Source organism: Carcharhinus amblyrhynchos, chromosome 13 (genome assembly GCF_965287045.1).
Source record: "Carcharhinus amblyrhynchos chromosome 13, sCarAmb.v2.hapA, whole genome shotgun sequence".
In the NCBI taxonomy this organism is placed as follows: domain Eukaryota; kingdom Metazoa; phylum Chordata; class Chondrichthyes; order Carcharhiniformes; family Carcharhinidae; genus Carcharhinus; species Carcharhinus amblyrhynchos.
The window spans coordinates 15,822,567-15,843,521 of NC_137336.1; the positions used below are offsets into that span (position 1 = coordinate 15,822,567).

The window sequence follows — 20,955 nt, forward strand, 5'->3', positions numbered from 1 at the left end:
TGTAAACTCCACACAGGCAGTCACTCAAAGTTGGAATCGAGTTCTGGACCCTGGCATTGTGAGGCAGCAGCGCTAACCACGGTGCCACCGTGCCATCCCAAATGTTGGCAGCATTAAGAACATAAGAACATAAGAAATAGGAGCAGGAGTAGGCCATCTAGCCCTTCGAGCCTGCCCCGCCATTCAATAAGATCATGGCTGATCTGTCGCTGCTCAGTTCCACTTTCCCGCCCTCTCCCCATAACCCTTAATCCCCTCTCTTATCAAAAACCCATCAACCCGCGTCTTAAAAATATTTAGCGAGGCAGCCTCCACCACTTCAACGGGCAGAGAATTCCAGAGATTCACCACCCTTTGAGTGAAGAAGTTCCTCCTCAACTCCGTTCTAAACCGCCCCCCTTTTATCTTGAGGCTGTGCCCCCTAGTCCTACTGTCTTTTTTGAGCGGGAAGAGTCTCTCCACCTCTATCCTATCCATCCCATTCATCATCTTATACGTCTCAATGAGATCTCCCCTCATTCTTCTAAACTCTAACGAGTACAAGCATTGAAAGAACTGAAAGCGAAGGTAATCCATATTAGAGATCTTCCAACAATGAGATAGGTTGCAATTCTCCTTTTCTCTGCCCTCTCCTCATCTGAATGGTCTGACTCGTGCTCGGATGCAACCTCACATTCTCATCACCATTTCCAGGTTCCATGACCAAATTATCATCCTTCATGTGACCTAGAGGGGCATAGCCATCAATTTTGATTCTTTTCTCAGCTAATATGATAAATACTTTCCTGAAAATGTCATTAGATACCAATTTGGAGGGGCAACATTGGATCTTATTTCCTTACCCAATCAGCAATGAAGTCAATTGTCGGATCCTGACCATCATCCCAGTAGAGATCAATCAACTGACTAAAGAACAGGCGTTTTTGGTCAATGTGCCCTGAAATTACACTGCGAGATGCTTGTTCCAATATTAAGGGAACTCAGGCATTCAATTGCTTGTGTTATCAACCCACAAAACATAGGGTTTGCCAGCTATTCTTACTAGTTCACTGGAGGTAAGGTATGTTTTATCTTGAATCCTTCCATGAAATATAAAGAAAATACTTGTGTATGCCACAGAACTATCTCCTTCTCACAACGACATGGTGACAACAGTTGTGCAAATATTTGCTCAATGGGATACTGACACCAGAATGCTGGTAACCATGCATTAGCTTCTGGTTTCATGATTACATCTCGTAAACCTGATTGAAATATTTGTCTCAAATCATTACATCCAACCAGCCATGAAATTCAATTGAGTCAGGCATTATTTCTTTGTCCGCTTTGAATCTGATACTGCTTACTGTGCCATACTATTATTTTCTCAGATAAATTTCTCCTAAGTAATGCAGATATATTTATCCTTTCACGTTAGGTACATTTTCATATTCCAAGATGCACAGAGGTAGAGACAGAATACACAAAGCAGAACATAGGCATATATATAGAAAGGAATGCAGACAGCATGCAAAGAATGAAAAAGGAAACAATGAACACAGCAACACAGAAGCCTAGAAAGGCGTGGTCAGACAAAGGAAATTGCTGTAGGATGGCAACCTGGAATCACAGATCTGTTTTGTAATGGCTTTTCCCAATCTTAATGTTAAGATATTGCTGTGAAAAACTTTAATGCATACTACTGTTGTTATAATACAGAGACATGTTTTTTGTAACATTGTGATAAAATTTATGGCAGTTACTCTTGGCAACCAGATATAAGACCTTCAAATGAGTTTCAAAGTTGAAAATAGTGGTGGAGAAGGTATCTTTCACAAGCACACGGTTCGATAAATATATTTCATAGGATACAAAGAATTGTGACAACGGGCAGGATTCTCCAGCATCCTAGCATGTTTCCTGCTTGTGGGACGCGGCGTGTTGTTTGCTGGCGGTGGGATTCTCTGGTCCTGCTGCTGTCAGTGGGAATTCCCACTGGTGTCACCCCATTCTAGTGGGAAACCCGCGGGCAGGGTCCACTGCTGGCAGGACTGGAGAATCCCACTGACATGAATAGCTGGAAAATTCTGGTTAACATTTAGAAAATGATATAATGAATCTCAGGACACGGAGATATGAGTTGTGTACCAAGGCCAGAAAACAGTCCATGGGATGTTTTGGCAGAGAGGTGGTCATGGTGAATCTGAAGATGTAAAATAACTTTAGAGGTTGTAAGGGAGATATTATTTTAGCCTAGAAATGGTGTGCTATATCTGCATAGAATCGTATTATATATAGAGAATTATATACAAGAGGATTCCGAATGCAACAGTATGATGTATTAAAGTACAGGAAGGCATGTTTATGAAGTGCAGAGAAGATTTGGTGAATGTATTGCACTTTTAGTAGTGAAAGCAAGAAGTACTTCTTCACACAAATAGCAATAAAAGTCTGGGTGTTGAGTCAATCAAAATATTCAAACAATTGATTAGTTTTGTTAGGAATGCATATAATGGAACAAAGCAAAGTAACTGATTTTAGGTATACACTAGCCATGATAAAATGGGATGGTGGAATTGACTCAAGCTGCTTAACATCCTACTCACTGTTCCATGGAATCATAGCAATATAATGGTGCAGACAGAGGTCATTCAGCCCATTATGTCTGCACCAGCCAAAAAAAGAGAGAAACAAAAATAGCTGCTCATTTTAATCTGACTTCCAGCACTTGGTCCGTAGCTTTGCAGGTTACAGTGCTTCAGATCCAGATCCAAATACTTTTTGAACTGAGTGCTTCAACCTCAACCACCAGTAAATTCCAAACACCCACCATCCTTTTGGTATCCTTCTACCAATCACTTTAAATCTTTGTTCCCTTGCTAATCGAGCCCTCAGTTAGGGGGAAATAAGTCTTTCCAGTCTACCACTTCTTGAACCCTTATACCACAATTAGGTAACCCCTTTTTCATCCTCTGTTTTGAGGCTATTCCTTTAGATAGGACAGTAGTGAGTAATATTACGTTTTTTGCATAGGTATAAACTTGAAAATGGACATGAATAGAAATATCCCAGTGGATAAAGGTAGGCTTTGAATAGGAACAGGATTTGATTTGATTTGATTTGATTTGGTTTGATTTATTAATGTCATATGTATTGGGATATGGCGAAAAGTCTTGTGTGCTACACAGACAAAGCATTCTGTTCACAGACTACCTAGGAAAGGAGAGGAGAGGGTGCAGAATATAATGTTACAGTCTTAGTTAGGGTGCACAGAAAGATCAGCATAGTATGTGGTAGGTCTATTCAAAATTCTGATGGCAGCAGGAAAGAAGCTGTTCTCGAGTCAGTTGGTACATGATCTCTGACTTTTGTATTTTTTTCCCAATGGAAAAAGGTAGAAAAGAGTATGTCTGGGATTCATGGGGTCCTTGATTTTGCTGGCTGTTTTTCCGAGGCAGCGGGAAGTGTGGATGGAATCAATGGATGGAAGTTTGCGTGATGGACTGGATTACGTTCACAACCCTTTGTAGTTTTGGTCAGAACAGGAGTCATACCAAGCTGTGATACAACCAGAAAGGATGCTTTCTATAGTGCATCTGTAAAAATTGGTGAGAGTCATAGGAGACATGTCGAATTTCCTTAACCTCCTGAGAAAGTAGAGGCATTGGTGGGTTTTCTTAACTATAGTGTGGATGTGGAGGTACTCAGGCAGGTTGTTGGTGATCTGGACACTTAGAAACTTGAACCAGAGCCTTGGACATAAACAAGCAGTGGGAACTGAATGTAAGCACATTTCTAATTTTGGATATGAACTAACAGTGGTTCTAACTGAACCTGGTGCATGGGAGATTTAAAGAAACATTTACATATGTGTAGCACCTTTCAAGACGCAAGACCCTTTTACAGTTATGTAAGTTTTTTTTAAGTATAGTCACCATTGCAATGTAAGAAACATTAGAAGCTATGGTTTTTGGAGATCATTCATCTCAAGACATTGCTGCTGGAGATCCTTGGGATAGTGCCCTTGGCCCAATCATCTTCAACTTCTCATTAAGGACCTTCCCTCCACTGTAAGGACAGACATGAGGATGTTTGCTGATGATTGGATAATGTTAAGCACCATTTCTCAATCCTCAGAAATTGACGCAATCCATGTTTATATGGAGCAAGGCCTGGACAACAATAAGACTAGGCTTGAGAAGTGGCAAGTAACATTCATAACTCACATGTGCCAGGAAACAACTATCTGCAACAGAAGAGAATCTTACATTCTGCTTTTGATAGTCAATGGCGTTATCAGTGTCGAATTCCCCACTATCAACATCCTGGAGGTTACCATTGACCAGAAACTGAAGTGGATCAGCCATAGGGGTGTTGGCCACAAGAGCAAGGTCAGAGCCTAGGAATTCTGTGTTGAGTAGCCCACTTGATTGGCACCCCATCCACTACCTTAAATATTCACTTCCTCTCCCTAAAACAGAGTGGTGGGTACCATCAGCAAGATGCACTGCAGGAACTCATCAAAGCACCAGTGACAGCATCTTCCAAACCTGCAACCTCTACTACCCACAAGTATAAGGGTACCAGATTCCTGGGAACACCATCACCTGCAAGTTCCCTTCCAAACCACACTATCCTGACCTGAAACTGTATTGTGGTTCCTTCGCCGTCACTGGGTCAAAATTCTGGAACTCCCTTCCTAACACCATTGTGGGTATCCCTACACCATATGGAGCACGGTAGTTTAAGAAGGCGGCTCATCACCACCTTTTCAAGGGCACAAGAGAATGGGAATAAAAATACTGGCGTAACCAGCGAAGCCCATATCCCACGATTGAATAATAAAATACAGTGCACAAAGTTGTGCACAGCAAGCGTCCATAAACAGTGATGAGATGATGTTCAGGCCATTTGATTTTTTTTATTTGAGGGATAAATATTGACCAAGCCACAGAGGTGTGGGGGAAGGGGTGGTGGGAGCATCCTTGCATTTGTCAGTTTAAACATGATCTGGATAATAAGGGCACTCAATGACTTCATTAGAACTATTGACATGATCTCAACAACTGCAATGGAAGAAAAACACAGCTAGGAAAGATTCAAATTAACAAAACTATTTTGCCATCAACTAATTTTAAAATCTGGGATATTTTCCAAGATGTGATTGATTTTAACAAGAAAAGCCACAGACGAAAATCCTAAAATCAGAAAATGCACAAAAGAAATGGCACTGCAGTACATTCTTGAGGAGCTAATCTGTGAATTCCATTGCTGGAGCTATGCCGGAGCATGTTTATAGAGGGTGCAGCTGTACGCCACGTCTACTCAGATGGACCGTGGTAATTATCTGCACTCCCTTCATTGGATTTCGTTAAATTTAAAATTTGGACCACGTAGATATGCAGCTGCCACGTTGACAATTCCCTCCACCACCTCACCCACCCCCATCACCATGTGAAAACAAATCCAGATGTTTTTTTGTTCTCTAGGCACTGTGGAGACACAAAGAACCGATTACAGAAGCAACGGATGAGTTGTTAATAAATCCCTGCACGCTGATAGAATTCACAAACGCCAGCGTTAATGGGGTCCGTTGAACAAAAACCGTGCTGTTTGATGTTAACGGATAGAGTTTTGAAGACAGACAGATAAATCTGCTCAGAGGACGCTGGGGATAGATTGTTCTGGTCTGCGGCAAAGAGTGCATTCCAACAGCAAACTATTGCATTTGATTTTCCAGCCAGAACAATTTGAAAAGGGGCGGTGGTGGGGAGGGAAAGAGACTCAGAGAGACCGAGAGCCAGCCCACCAGGGATATCATTGCTTCATTTCCTGTCAGCGAGCTCTAAAGAGCCAGTTTCTTCCCGTGTCTCAGTTAGCCTGGTGCTCTCTCACCGCCGTACGGTCTTCTCTTCTTTCCGAGGTACGACTGTACACTTTCCGTTTGTTATCCAAAGCTATTCGCCCCCTTTTTTTGTTAGCACTTCTGCAAATCGGTGATAAATTACTCAATGCAAACTTAGATTGCGTCCTTTTATCCACTGCTTAGCTTTTTCCTGCTCTTTTATTGATGCTTAACTACAACTTACCGTCACTTTCTGTGCATTCCCGTTGACTTACAATGCGATGCTGCCTAGCAATGTTTAGATGTTAACTGTTCAGAGATGTTATTAGTGCTGTTGGTCCATGGGTTGTTTCTGAAGGATTTCCTTTGTTGTCTGTAGAGTGTGTAAGGTCCATTATCGCTTCCCGTGTCTTTAGTATTCAGTGAGTTATTTTTGAACTAGACCTGGAAACTGAGATGTTTGTTAACAGGGTCTTCCTTTACCCCCGAAAACACTTTTTTTAGAAAAAGCGTTTCACTCCTAATGAATCCCGTTACAAAACAGGTGGTTTGATCCATTTTGATCCCTTTCGGGGCTGGCGTGAGAGAACTTTGGAGAGGTTTCTTTGTGTTTAGTTACGGGATCACACATAGGCAACCCCGGAGCGGGGAAAGTGATCCTCTGTATTTCAGGGCGGGGTCCGGTTGAGAAAGATCTTTGCTACAGTAACTGGGATGAAGTTTCTTGTGTGGCTGATCAGACAAAGGATCACATAGACACACAAGAGGCGGAGGACCTGAACCCCTCATTACTTTTCCCTGACAACAATGGGACCACTCCCCATGGTCTTTTTTTTTCTTTTTCCATGGTTTTTGTTTTAAACCACGCAAACTGTCGCTTGTAATTTAAACTTCTTCTGAAGCATTGAGAGTCCTTTTGGCCACAGTTGTAACCGTGAGCCCAGTAACCGCTGGTTTGTCTCGATCTTAACACAAATCTTTGAGTTAAAAAAACCTAACGTTTGTTCATCTATTTTTGCTGAGTTTAACATGGACCATTACTGAGCTTTCTGTAAATGTGCGTTTATATTTAATTCAATGAATGCATTAAAATTCTTCCTTTTATCATCGTCCCGAAATGGATCCGTTTTCATCGTGGAATGTAAATCTTAATGTAAATCTGGAACTTTGCAAGTTTTCTTTTCAAATGGCGATAACCTCTGAGGCTTATTTCTCTGCCAAGCGGTAATTTGTACTTTGTATCCAGGACATTAACAGCAGGAGCCGTTTCAAGTTTAAAAAAAACACAACATTTTCAAATTTCAACTCCGGGGCAACTTTTGTCGAACCCACCCAACATTTTTGAAGTTTATTTTGGGAATCCTGTGGAGTCGAGGGTGATTGTAGAGATTATCCGGATCAATCATTTGGGTGGATCCTCTCTCTGCATTGGTTGTGTGGGGCTGTAGTTACAGCTGGGACATTTCAGCAGGTGCAAACAGCTGGATGTCAGGAGGACCTTTCAACATCTGCCTAAAATAATTCACTTCCATATGGGGGGAAGGGTCTTTAACATCTGCCCAGAATAATTGACTTCTATAGTGGGGGAGGGTGGGGGGCGTGATACATTGACGTGAAAACATAACAGGGAGGGAGACAAAGTGGGGGTGGGGCGGGGAGGGGATGGGAGGGATCAGAAAGATGAGAGGAGAAGGATAGAATCGGGACAGGAGGCTATTGGATACATCATTCCCGTGCCGGCTCTTCATTTCAACTTTTTCCTACACTTTTCCTGCTGCCCCCCGCAGGGCAAATTAACCGTGTACCCCATTTCTTTTTGACAATCACCATCGAATCTGCTTCCCCCACCCTTCAGTTTATTCTTGACCATAACAGGAGTGGGATAGGCAGAGGATATCGATCAGGTTGACATTAAAACAGAACGGGCCTGAAGTAAGCGTGCCACCATTAGGTGCAGATATATTGACAAGTATCTAATGCACTAATACATTATATGTGGACAATGCGGGACGGGGAAAGGGAGCAGTATTATAATTCTCGAATTTAAAAAAACGTTTCCTAACGTAAAAAATGGTGTATTCTGTGTAGTCAAGGGATGATTTACCGAGAGTACCGTTGCTTTCATTAACTAAACTCCTCTTTGACTCAATGCTTTAAATATCTCAGGTTTCGCCTAGATCCAGTAGTCAAGGAGGTACAATCTGATTTATTCGATTTGTACGTTCAGTATATTTATACAAGGTAAGGAGAAGGCAGTTATATCCAAGGGCCAACTTGGGAGAAAGAGGAGCCAGGTGTTGGGGAACACGAGGCTGGTGTCCCAGGTCAGAACTATTAAAAGTGACATTAATAACTGCATTCCTTCCAAATGACCTCCTCTCTCTCTTTGGCTTCAGCGTTGGCACTGGGAGAGAGGAATTTCACTGAACATGAGGCATGCATGTTCTTTGGGAGAATCCTTAAAGGTCGCAGAGTGAGATCGCCAAGCGGTGCATGTAAACCTAGATTCCGGACTGTCGTTTTGCTCTCCAGGACAGTGCAGAAATCAGGCACCCTTGCAGGACGAGAAATGGCAAGATTGTGTCTGAAATTCTCCCGGCAACATGGTTGCTAATGTTGAGGCGGAAGGTGGGGGTGAGGTTCTACGTTTTTATCTTGCCCTGCGATTCAGGCCGTTATTTGCAGGAAGGAGTTACACTCTCGCCCGCTGAATCTTCCACTGATCCCTCTCACTTACTTCCCCAAACCAGCGCAGGGTTATTTCATGTTAGCTTTGAGCGGTGGAGGAAGAGGTCGGAGGGCGTGGCGGGCTGGTGTTGGGGGAGGGTGGGATTGGGATGTGAGTAGACGACGCCAGAGCTTCAGACGGGGAAATAAAGAGGATTTCCTGTCCGATTCCCACATGAAGCCCGTTCACACGTCAGTACTTGGGTATTTATTTAGATTCTGAATTCAGATGTACCCACAGCCTTGACTACAGATTCTGATAGTGACACCACTCTGCGTTCACTTGAATCAGGGGATTCGACAAGATGACTTTTGCATCTGTATGTGTGTGTGTGTGTGAACTGTGTGCCTCTCCTGGTAGTTGTATTATACACGATTCCAAAGATATTACACGTCTGTTACTCAAGGGTAAAACGAACAGACCGCTTCTTGCACAAAGGCTTCCAGCTAAAATAAAGAAGGAAACTGGAACTTAGAATTCTCTGTATCCTCAACTCTGATGCCAAGTTTTTTTTTGTAACAGTCCTTTCATCAGAATCCAAGACTGTCCATTTGCCTTAAGGTTCTACTTCTAAACATAGTGCCCTGGGAACAGACAGGAGGTGGGAGACATATCCGCGTGTACCCCCTCCCCCCACACACACACATACATACAAACACCTACATATCATGTTCAGGTCTGAGAAAGTGATGTTGGAATCGGGATTTTTTTAAAAAAAATGTTGTTGGAACTCTTCCAAGAAAGTAGAAGCCATGTTAGGACAGGAGGCAACACTGAAAAGTCTGTGACTAGACTCTGATCTTCAGACACGATGGATGCCCCTGGCGTCGGTTCAGGAGTGGGCAAATTAGCTCTGGAGGGAACGTCAGACCCACACCCAGATCATAGAATCCTGCAGTGCAGAAAGAAGGAAGCCAGTCGGCCCATGGACAACAATCCCACCCAGGCCCTATCCCTGTCACCCCACATATTTACCCTCCTAATTCCCCTGACACTAAAGGACAATTTACCATGACCAGTCCACCTCACTGGCACGTCTTTGGAGTGTGGAAAGAAACCCACCCAGATAAGGCAAGAAAGTGCAAACACTACACAGTCACCCAAGGCTGGCATTGAATCCTTGTCCCTGGCGCTGTGAGGCAGCAATGCTAACCATTGTGCCACCGTGCTACCCATATCAGAGTCCATGATCTGGAAGAATAGTTTCATCATCAAAAACCGTTCACAATTGGAAATTTGGAAAATATTATAAGATTTATTTTCATTTATTACCTGTAACATGCTTTCATGATGATATGCCCACAAAAGTGCTAACACATCAAAAAAGTGCTGTGTTATATTTAAAAACAATGCATATAAGGTGCTTGTTAAGGCCAGAGGAGAAACACTCACTCTTCCCTAATACATATGCATGGTTCTGCAATACAGAATACTTTCAAGCTCAATATTGATTAAACTAATGATAATTACATCTACGTTTAACACAAATAACTGTGATAATCTTCAAAGCATGGCAGTACAACCTCGCAACTGAGATGGATGCATATAATTACACTGCACACACCTCATTATTACATCATTAAAAATACAAAACGTGCCTTCAGAGAGAATAGACAGATCGTTAAAATTCCCAGCAGTAAATTGCATTCATTGTTTTAATGAGTAAATGGATAAACTACTAATGGGCAGAATTGTAACAGCAATAATAAATACTCACCAGAATCACAGAATGTTTACAGCACAGAATAAGGCCACCCTGTCGTATCTATGTTGGCTTTTTGTAGGAGTAATTTAGCAAGTGTACCCTCCCCCAAAACATTTTCCCCTTGACCCTGCAAATTCTTCTTCAGATAAGATCCAGTCCCCTTTTGAAAGCCACCATTGATTCTGCCATCCTTGCACTCTCAGGCAATGCATTTGAGATCCTTTATTTTATTTGTTTTTTTTAGAAACAGGTAGGCTTACACTAACACTACAATGAAGTTACTGTGAAAATTCCATAGTCACCACATTTGGATACACTGAGGGAGAATTAGCATTGTCGATGCACCTAACCAGCATATCTTTCAGACTGTGGGAGGAAACTGGAGCATCTGGAGGAAACCCATGCAGACACGGGGAGAATGTGCAGACTCCGCAGTCAGTGACCCAAACCAGGAATCGAACCCTTGTCCGTGGCATTGTGAGGGAGCAGTGCTAACCACTGTGCCACCTAACCATGTAAACAAAGCTTTCTTCATGTTGCTATTGCTTCTTTTGCCAGTCACCAGAAATTTTGTCTTCTTGCTCATGAGACTTCTGCTAACAGAAATAGTTTCTCCCTATCTGTTCTGTTCAGACACATGATAATTTTGAACACCTCCATCAAATATCTTTTTAATCTTCCCTGAGGAGAACAGAAAGCAGCTTGGACAATCAATCCAATTAACTGAAGTCTGTCATGACTGGAACCACTGTCACAGATTTCTTCTTCACCCTCTCCAGTGCCTTCACATCTTTCCTGAAGTGTGATGTCCAATATTGGACAGAATCCACCAGTTCAAACTGAATTAAAGTTTTATAAAGGGCCATCATAACTTTCTTGCTTTTGTACACTGTGCCTCCATTTATAAAGCACATCATCTTGTATGCCTTATTAACCACTCTCTAAAGCTGCCCTGAAGCTTTCATTGATCTATGCATGTGTACTCCAGGTCCCTCTGCTTTTGCACCTTCTTTGTTAGTGTTTCCTTTATTTTATATTGCCTCTCCCCACTCTTCCTATCAAAATATATCACTTCACAATTCTCTGAATTAAATTTCATTTGTCACTTGCCCATCCATTCCATGACCTCTTGAGGTCTGTCATTATCTTCCTCATAGTTTACAATACTTCCAAGTTTATGTCTTCTACAAATTTTGAAATTGTGACCTGCAAATTCTTGCTAGCCTTCCTTAATTAATTTATATTTGTCTAAATGACGATAGTTTTCTCATTTCTCAAAGTCTTCCCACCACTGACTGGCTGTGTTTATCCTTCTATCCTTTTTGAATAAAGGTGTACCATTTTCAATTCTCCAGTCTTCTGGTATCACCCCGGTTTCTAAGGAGTGTTGTCAGTAAGGATATCTGGTAACAGTCTTGAATATTCTTGAGGTTGACGCTGAGACCCATTCTTCAATTTGCTTCTGCGAAGGCTTTAAGCATTGCTTGGAGATTCTCTTCCAAGAGAATAGAGATAGCAATGTCATCCACATACTGAAATTCCACAAGTGATGTCAATGTCATTTTTCTTCTTGGATATTTCAACCAGTTGAAGATGAAAAAATTTCCATCCATCCTGTAGACGGTTGCTGTCCACTGAGGAGCATGTGCCTGACAAGGTGAAGGATGTTGGTGTTGGAGAAAAGGGTAGAGGTGATGGGCACATCCCTGCTTGACTCCAGTCTTGACATTGAAGGTTTTTGTCACATTTCTGTCAGTGAGGCCTGTCACCAATATCTTGTTGTGAAGGAGTTGGAGGATGTTAGTGAATCCCTCTGGACAGCCAGTCTTTGACAGGTCTCCTATAGTGCTTCCCAATTGATTGAGTCGAAAGTCTTGGTCAGATTAGTGGAAGCCATGTTGAGAGGTTGATGTTGCTTCTGGCAACATCAGTCAGGCTTTCACTTGAATTATCAATTGTCACAAACACCCTTTTTCTACTTCATTCTTTCTCTATCTCTTTCATTATACAGGGAGTTTTAGCTTTGTGTGTCCTACCTTTCCCACTTATTGGCATGTACCTTGACCGCACCTGAACTATTCCCGTACTTAAGGCAGTCCATTACTGAATTACCACATTGCCCAATCTTTGATTCCAATTTTCCCAGGCTAGATTTGTCCTCACCCACACTGCGATTTGCCCTTACCCAACTCATTATTTAGACTCTGGATTGTTTCTTGTCCTTTTCCACTTGCCGAACTAATACTCGTAATCACTATCCTCTAAATGTTCCACAACTAATATTCTAATGACTTGTAACTAAATAAATACTGTTCCTATCTATTATTTTCATGCCTATGCAAAATAATGTGGTTGTACATTAGAAGTGTCAGTATGACCAAACTACCAAGAGCACAAACATTTATTATGATCATTTAGAACATATTTTCTATGTACAATGCTTCACCTGTAAACAATCCATGTAGTAAATGTGTCCAAAAATCTCTCACGTATACACATTCAATGATGATGATGTTGATACAATATAAATGGAAAATTGCAGTAAATTAATAATTACTCAGAAGACGTGTTTTAAGAACATAAGAAATAAGAAATAAGAGCAGGAGTAGGCCATCTAGCCCTTCGAGCCTGCCCCGCCATTCAATAAGATCATGGCTGATCTGTCGCTGCTCAGTTCCACTTTCCTGCTTTCTCCCCATAACCCTTAATCCCCTTTGAAATTGCTGAAACTCTACAAATGCTTCTCAAGTTGTTTAAGCTGTGCCGCATTGAAAATCTCTTACTGCCATTTGCACAACGTATTAACAATGAAAACTGGTAGCTGTAGATCAAGGGATGTTTCTTTAAAACCAAGTGAATATTTAAGTGAAAAATTACAGTTTGCGTGCTGAATCAAAAGTTAGACATGTTGATACATTTGATTTGACTCAACAAGATAAGGCTGGTACGGTACAGTGCAGCTGCAACATGCATTGCAATCTCACATGTTACCTTTTGATTTTTGGACTGTTTTCAATTTCATTCCTTTGTTTATCACTGATCATTGCTCAAATCTAAGCACCTGCGGCAATCTACGTATTTCCATTTTGACATCAAAGAACACATGAGCAGAATTCACTCAAAGGTTAATGCTAACCATTCAACAAATGGAGAGCGTGAAATTTATTGTTATTTTGTACGTTTTGTGAGGGTTAAGCTTATTTATGCTGAAGCAGATTTCTCTTGTGATGCCCTTGAGTAAGAATAGGTTCCTTTCTGGCTGGGAGAGGAAATTGAAATAAAGTGAAGGTAGTCACTGTAGCACAGCAAGATCTTAAATAAAGCTGACTGGATCTGGTAAGCAGGGTTTCCTGAAGTCATGGCATGAATAGTTTGCTTGGGGCAACATCTAATCTCATATCTTTTAATTTGAAATTGGTGTGGGCTTTGATCTCAGCGGGAATAGCACAATTACGGGAAATAATGTGAGTGAGTTCCTGAGGTATTGTGGATTGCTAATTTTCATGCCTCCTGAGTAACCAAGACAAGAAGTCTCTCTATCGAAATAAGCAGCATTCTGATTTGCTCACCAAAACATCAATCAAGCTCAACTGGTAGCACTGTCGCTTCTGTCTCAGTAAGTTCTGAGTTCAAATCCCACTCCAGACTTTCAGCATGCAAAGCAAGACTGACGTTCCATTGCAGTACTGAGGAAGTGCTGCACTGTTGGAGGTATTATCCTTTTTTTGTTTTTTTAATTTTTTTTTCAGACGGGGCATTAAACCAAAGCCTTGTCTGTTCTCTCAGGTGGACATAAATGAGACTGTCAAAGAGAAAAGACATTATCCCTGGCATCATTGTCAATATTTATCCCTTGAATAATATTGGAAAATCAGAATATCTGGTATTTCATTGTCTGAGGGTGCATGTTATTCCGTTTCCTACATTACATTACAACAGCAATTTGGTGTCACGAGTTGATGGTGGTCATGTAAACTGTTATATAAATCCAAATCTCTTTACCACTCACTGACTGATCTGCATTATATTTCTAACTTCCAATATTTGCTGCTGTCTTTCTTCCCTGGAAGTATTTTTAAGTTGTAATTCTGCAGCGATTAAGAAACTCCATGCATTCACATGACAACATTTTTCACGTCCTCAGTAATTACCAAAGTGATCCAGAGACAATAAATCACCTCCTTGAAGTTATAATCACCGATGCTTTGTCGGAAAACACAGCAACTAATTATCTCCCAACAAGGTGGCACAATCAGTGAAACAAATGACAAGCAAAAGTGTCTTGCTGGTATTGGTGGAGAGCTGAATGTTGCAAGGAGCAAGATTTCTTTTCTCTTTGAACAATGCCAGGCTCATAGAATCATAGAACCAAGCAGTGCAGAAGGAGGCCATTTGACCCATCGAGTCTGCACTGACCACAGTCCTACCCTAGCTTATCCCTCTGACACTAAGGGAGCAATTTAACATAGCCAATGCACCTAACCTGCATATCTTTGGACTGTCACTTGAAAAAGTAAACAGAATCTTTGTTTAACATTATCCATGTGTGGTACGTTACTAAGGTTTCAGCCCAGATTGCGATTAACACTTGGAAAATGTCTTGAACCTATTGCTTAGCTAGAATGAGGCAAGAATGCTACCTCCTTTTTTGATATCAGTTTTGATTGGTTAATTGTTCATTCTTATCAGATAAGAACACAAGAAATAGATCCAGGAGCAGGCCACCACACCCTTCGAGCCTGCTCAGTTCAATCATGGCTGACTGTGCCAGCCTCAGTTCCTTTCTGTGCCATTTCCCCATTGCCTCAATCCAAGAAATATTTATCCACCTCCACTTTAAATACTTCTAATGATCCAGCTTCCTCTACCCTTTGGGACAGTGAACTCCAGAGATTTACCACCCTCTGTGAGAAGAAATGGTTGCCTGATTAGGAGAGGAAGGGGAGTATTTATTTGCATGATGTGATATAAACTTGAAATACTGTGACATAATCCAAAAACTCCTGCCTCAGTAGGTGCCACATATGCAAACTCATTGCCTTGCTTGCAAGTGATGTTGTCATGGTGGAACTGAAGCACACCATTTGCCATCTATTCTACCTCCTTGCCGACAGAGATCCCCTCTGCATTGTTTCTATCAACCTAGATATCAGTGTACAACCGCCATGTTGGTCATACTAAGTTGAGTTTGTAGCTGGGGAGTTTTCCATGATTTTCCTGCAAAATAAAGAAAACTGTTGGTAGGAAGGGAAATGGGCCTTGAAATAAGGTGTAAAAATCATATTAAGATTCGATCTTCATGACAATGAAGCTGCTGATTATCACGGAGAGTGACACAGAATGAATTTTCAGCTGGATGGAGTTCAATGGACCCCCTTTTTTTAGAATTGAGACTTGAAAGGATTTCCTGCCGCCAGTGAATCTGCAGACGTGGCAGTGAGTATTACCCTCCACATGATCAACTGGCAGGGATTCCACTTGATGTTTCTCGTCTGCAAAACACAGTTTGACGTTTTGCTGTTCCAAGGTAAACAAACCCAGAGCCTGTTTCCGTGCGTGCGGTAATCCTGTCAGGGCAGCTCATTCTCGCACACAAAAGTGTTGAAATAATTCGCTATTGGGTGGCAGGAGAGTGTTACACAACCAAGAATAAATATGTCTGGTCTGGCCCACTTAGGCGAATAAGCACATGAACCTCCCCAGTCAAAACCACGTAATAGATAAAATCAGATTGATCCCATGGAAGAACACATTGGGATCAAATCTTGATTACCTTGGTGTCTACCAAAGCGTTCAGAGGACACGTACATGGGCAAATCTCTGGTTTGTAAGCTGTAAATATGAAAAAACTGCATGGTGCTATTGTTCAATATTAAGATTATTTTCAAACCTCTGCTGTATCTCCTGGTACCTGAATGCGAACAGATGCCAGATTGTGACGACTGGGGGATTTTCACAGTAACTTTGTTGCAGTGTTAACGTAAGCCTACGTGTGACACTAATAAATAAACTTACAAACAAAGCCCTTTGGAAGTGAAGGTAAAATGAGTCTTTCCCAAATTCAGAGGACAATGACTGACCCTGGAATCAGACTAAAAGCCTTGACCAGACAGTGGCCCTCCCATAGGGTGATGTTTTTAAATCACACATTGGACACTTCTTAAAAAAAAGACTCCATTTATCCAGCAAGCCACTTCAACATGAGACCACTTCACATTTTTTAGCCCCTGATTATCGGTCTGTTCCGAATTTTGATTCTGACAGGAATATTTCACAGCCTCTTATTTTTAACACCCTATTGGCAATTTTTTTGTATGTTTTCCTTTTAACTTGTTCCATCACAGACTACACCTAGATTCAACAAAAATAAATTTCATTTTCAACAGACATTCTTTGTGAATTGCGCGTTTCCTGGTTGGCATGATGTTAATTCACTCATATTCACACAAAAAATGTATTCCTGGAATAAAGTAATGAAGTCATCAGAAAGAACTTGCATTGATTTCATTAATTCACAATTTCCAAAAGCATTTCATAGCCAATGAAAAGGGGGAACATGATGACCAATTTGCACACAGCATACAGTTAATGAGATAAATGATCCAATGCATTATTTTTGTGACAATGTTAAAGGAGACAGGTTGGCCAGAACACTGGGAGAATTCTCGTTTTCCTTCAGGCGTCATTGGGCTCTCAGTTTGGTGTCTTATCTCAGAGAGCATCTCTCCAACACTGCAGCCCTCCCTCAGTACTGCACTGACGTGTCAATGTGGATTATGTCCTGCAGTCTCCAGAATGAGCAGTTGAATCCACAACCCCCTGATGCTGAGTCACATGTAAAAAGGAGAGTTAAAGGTTCAATGCCTTTGATACACCAAAAATAATGAATAGCAGTGGAGCAATGAGAGGTGTGCAGCCAACGTGTTTGAAAAATAAGGAAATGTTTAATGCTTGGGAAAATAATTGGGCCTGCCAACCCAGGTCATTCACAGTGAGAAATTACAAGCAATAATTTGAGTTAACAAAGTTTGGTAGCATCGGTGAAACACAACGTACCTGTTTCAAGAATTAGGAAACTCGGTGTCTTCCTGAGAACTATCCCATCACCATTCTCTAATCACAGAACCACGTTCTTCTTCATGTTTTCTTATCCTCTCTCGTTCCTTCCAGCACCCTCCCTTTAATTTCTCCTTCCTTTTATCATCCCAGCTGCTCTATGGTCCCCGTCCCACTGGTCCATCCCCTTCCAATTCCCATTTTCATAGAATCATAGAATTGTTACAGTGCAGAAGGTGGCCACTTGGCTCATCAAGTCTGCAATGACCACAATCCCATCCAGATCCTATTCCCATAACCCCAGATATTTACCCTGCTAATTCCCTGATGCTAGCGTCAATTTAGCATGGCCAATCAAGCTAACCCCCACATCTTTGGACTGTGGGAGGAAACCGGAGCACCCAGAGGAAACCCATGCAGATGCAAGGAGAATGTTTTACTCTATCCATTTTTATTTTCTTAGAATCAAAGTTCATGTTTGAACATGTAAAATATTAATCAGCCTGTAGAATAACGCTGGCAGACTGCCTCCATACTCCACCATTTAGTTAAATTCCTTTAACCAAAGCTCATTGTAACTTTTTTTGCACCTTTTTCAGATCTCAAAATACCAAAATGAGGGCCTGGTTCATTCTTCTCCTCTGCCTTGCAGGCAAGGCACTGGCTGCTCCTGTAAGTATGTTTTGCATACATGAGTGATATAAAATAAGTGTGGGAGCTGTCACACTCTGCTGTTTGACATATAAGATAAAGGATTGTGCATTCTGAACAAAATATATGTATCATGCTTGCCCGTCACACTTACTGTCCAGACCTAGGCTATTAATTGGCTTTGCTCCAACGATAAATACAATAGAAATCAAAGTAGTAATGAACCCTCTGATACAAACAGATATTTTGAATAACAATCTCTTTGCCACACTTCTAATCACAAGATATTTTAAACAGTTTACATCCCACATTCCTTTATCATTTCAGTAAATGAGTCTCCACAATGATTTGCTTTTTCTTCTGATTCACTGCAATGCAGTGGTGGTCCTCGCAAAGCGTATTGAGTTACACTTCCAATGCGAGTATTGGACACAGAAGTTTTGAAACTGAAGCTTTGCCGTTCTTAAGAATAATTACTCCTTTGTTGAATCTTTCTGTCTTCCTTCCCAATTTTTCAGGAGGCTGTTGTGGTTGAAGAAGTTGTCGACGAAGCAGAACAAGAGGTAAAAACACATCTTGATGTCATGATGAGTTTGGTGCAGAATAACTTTCCAAAGGCAAGCAAGGGAGGCCCTGTGAATAATGAATTGCAGAAGTAACCGGACAACAATAATGTGTCTTTAACCTGTTAGATTATAGTGCTGGATGGTCTGCAAAAAACTGTCAGAGTTGGAAGGTAATATATAGCACAATAGTTCCTTATCATAGAATCACCACAGTACAGAAGGAGGCCATTCAGTCCATCGAGTCTGCACTGACAACAATCCTACCCATACCCTATCTTGGTAACCCCACATATTTACCCTCCTAATCCCCTGACACTCAGGGGCAATTTAGCATGGCCAATCAACCTAACCTGCATATCTTTGGACTGTGGGGGGAAACCGGACCACACAGAAGAAATCCACACAGACACGGGGAGAACATGCAAACTCCATGCAGAGAGTCACTCAAGGCTGGAAATGAACCCGGGTCCCTGGCGCTGAGGCAGCAGTGCCAGCCATTTTGCCACTATGAAACCTTTCTTAAAATATATCCTCATCTCAATTTATAAATTTACATAAAAGTGAAGTACTGCAGATGCTGGAAATCGGAAGAAGAGTCTGCAGCTCTGAAGAAATATCATATGAAATCGAAACATTACCTCTGTTTCTCTCTCCACTGATGCTGCCAGACCTGCTGAGTTTTTTTCAGCATTTTCTGCTTTCACTACAAGTTTCTATATTATAGAAACATAGAAGATAGGAACAGGAGTAGGCCATCCGGCCCTTAGAGTCTGCTTCACCACAATCATGGCTGATTGTCGAACACAATAGCCTAATCCTGCTTTCTCCCCATAACCTTTGATCCCGTTCACCCCAAATGCTGTATCTAGCCACCTCTTGCCAAAATATTGAATGTATTCATCAACTACTTCCTGTGGTAATGAATTCCACAGGCTCACCACTCTTTGGGTGAAGAAATGTCTCCTCATCTCCATCTTAAATTATCTACCCTGTATCCTCAGACTGTGACCCCCGTTTTGGACAACCCCACCATCAGGAACAACCTTCCTGTATTTACCCTAGTCCTTGTCCTAAATCAGTTGCTTCCTTTTCAAGGAGAATTGCATTTTATTTAAATGTGTCTGTCTTAAAATCCCTTACAGTAATGTCTTGCTGTGCTTCATTTATCTCAAGATTATGTGAATTATTAACATCACAGCTACACATGAGAGAAAACTCATTTCAAACCGTTAGTAGCTAATCAGCATTATGAGTGTCTCTGTTGGATTCTGGATGAATGCCTTTTTCAAAACTAAGCCAGAATTTAAAAATCCCTCACCATGAAAGTGGATCAAATTACTATCAGTAGCACAGTACTTCCAGCAGTAAAGTGATGGAATGGGTCCATCAACAGTGTTATCAAGTGGCCCTTATTCAGAGCTGCTCCTGGATGCTCAGTTTGGGTTCCACCGGGGTCACTCACCTCCTGACCTCATTACAGCCTTGGTTCAAACATGGACAAAAGAGCTGAATGCCAAAGGTGAGGTGAGAGTGACTGTCCTTGACAGCAAGACAGCATTTGACTGAGTGTGGCACCTGGGAGTCCTAGCAAAACTGGAGTTAGTAGATTCAGGGGGAAAACATTCCACTGGTTGGAGTCACACCTAGCACAAAGGAAGATGGTTGTGGTGGGCAGAGGTCAACCATCTCAGCTCCAAGACATCACTGCAAGAGTTCCTCAGAGTAGTGTCCTAGGCCCAACCATCTTCAGCTGTTTTATCAGTAACCTTCCCTCCATCATAAGGTCAGAAATGGGGATGTTTGCCGATGACTGCACAATGTTCAGTATCATTCACAACTCCTCAGATACAAAGCAGTCCATGTCCAAATGCAGCAAGACCCGGACAATTTCCCGGCTTGGGCTGACAAGTGGCAAATTCATGCCACACAAACATCAATCAATGACCATCCCCAACAATAGAGATTCTAACCATCGTCCCTTCATATTTAGTGGCGTTAACATCACTGAGTCTTTGGGGTTACCACTGATCAAAAACTGAACTGGACCAGCCATATAAATATTGTGGCTACAAGAACAGGTCAAAAGTTGAGAATTCAACAGTGATTAACTCTGCTGATTTTCCAAAGCCTGTCTTTCATCTGCAGGATAAAAATCAGAATAAAATGGAATACTCTCCATTTGTCTGAATGATTGCAGCTCCAATAACTCGCAAGAAGCTTGATACTAACCAGGACACAGCAGCCCGCTTGATAGGTGCCTCACCCACACCATAAACATTCACACCCTCCACCCCTTGTGCATGGTGGCAGCATGTGTACCATCTATGAGATGCACTCCAGTAACTCATAGTTCCTTCAGCAGCATGTCCCAAAGCTATGATCTTTTACCTTCTCGAAGGGCAAGGGCAGCAGATGCATGGGAACT

At 41.7% G+C, this 20,955-nt stretch overlaps 1 protein-coding gene across 1 annotated transcript in view; it reads left to right on the plus strand.

Moving 5' to 3' along the window:
* Nucleotides 1–5,777: 5,777 nt before the first annotated feature.
* Nucleotides 5,778–20,955, plus strand: part of sparc (secreted protein, acidic, cysteine-rich (osteonectin)) — a 30,810-nt gene continuing 15,632 nt past the window's right edge. The window contains exons 1-3 of the mRNA XM_080201334.1: nt 5,778–5,902; nt 17,913–17,985; nt 18,483–18,527. Of these exons, the coding sequence (XP_080057460.1) occupies nt 17,929–17,985; nt 18,483–18,527 (102 nt within the window). The 5' untranslated portion in view covers nt 5,778–5,902; nt 17,913–17,928. The remainder of the gene's footprint in view (nt 5,903–17,912; nt 17,986–18,482; nt 18,528–20,955) is intronic.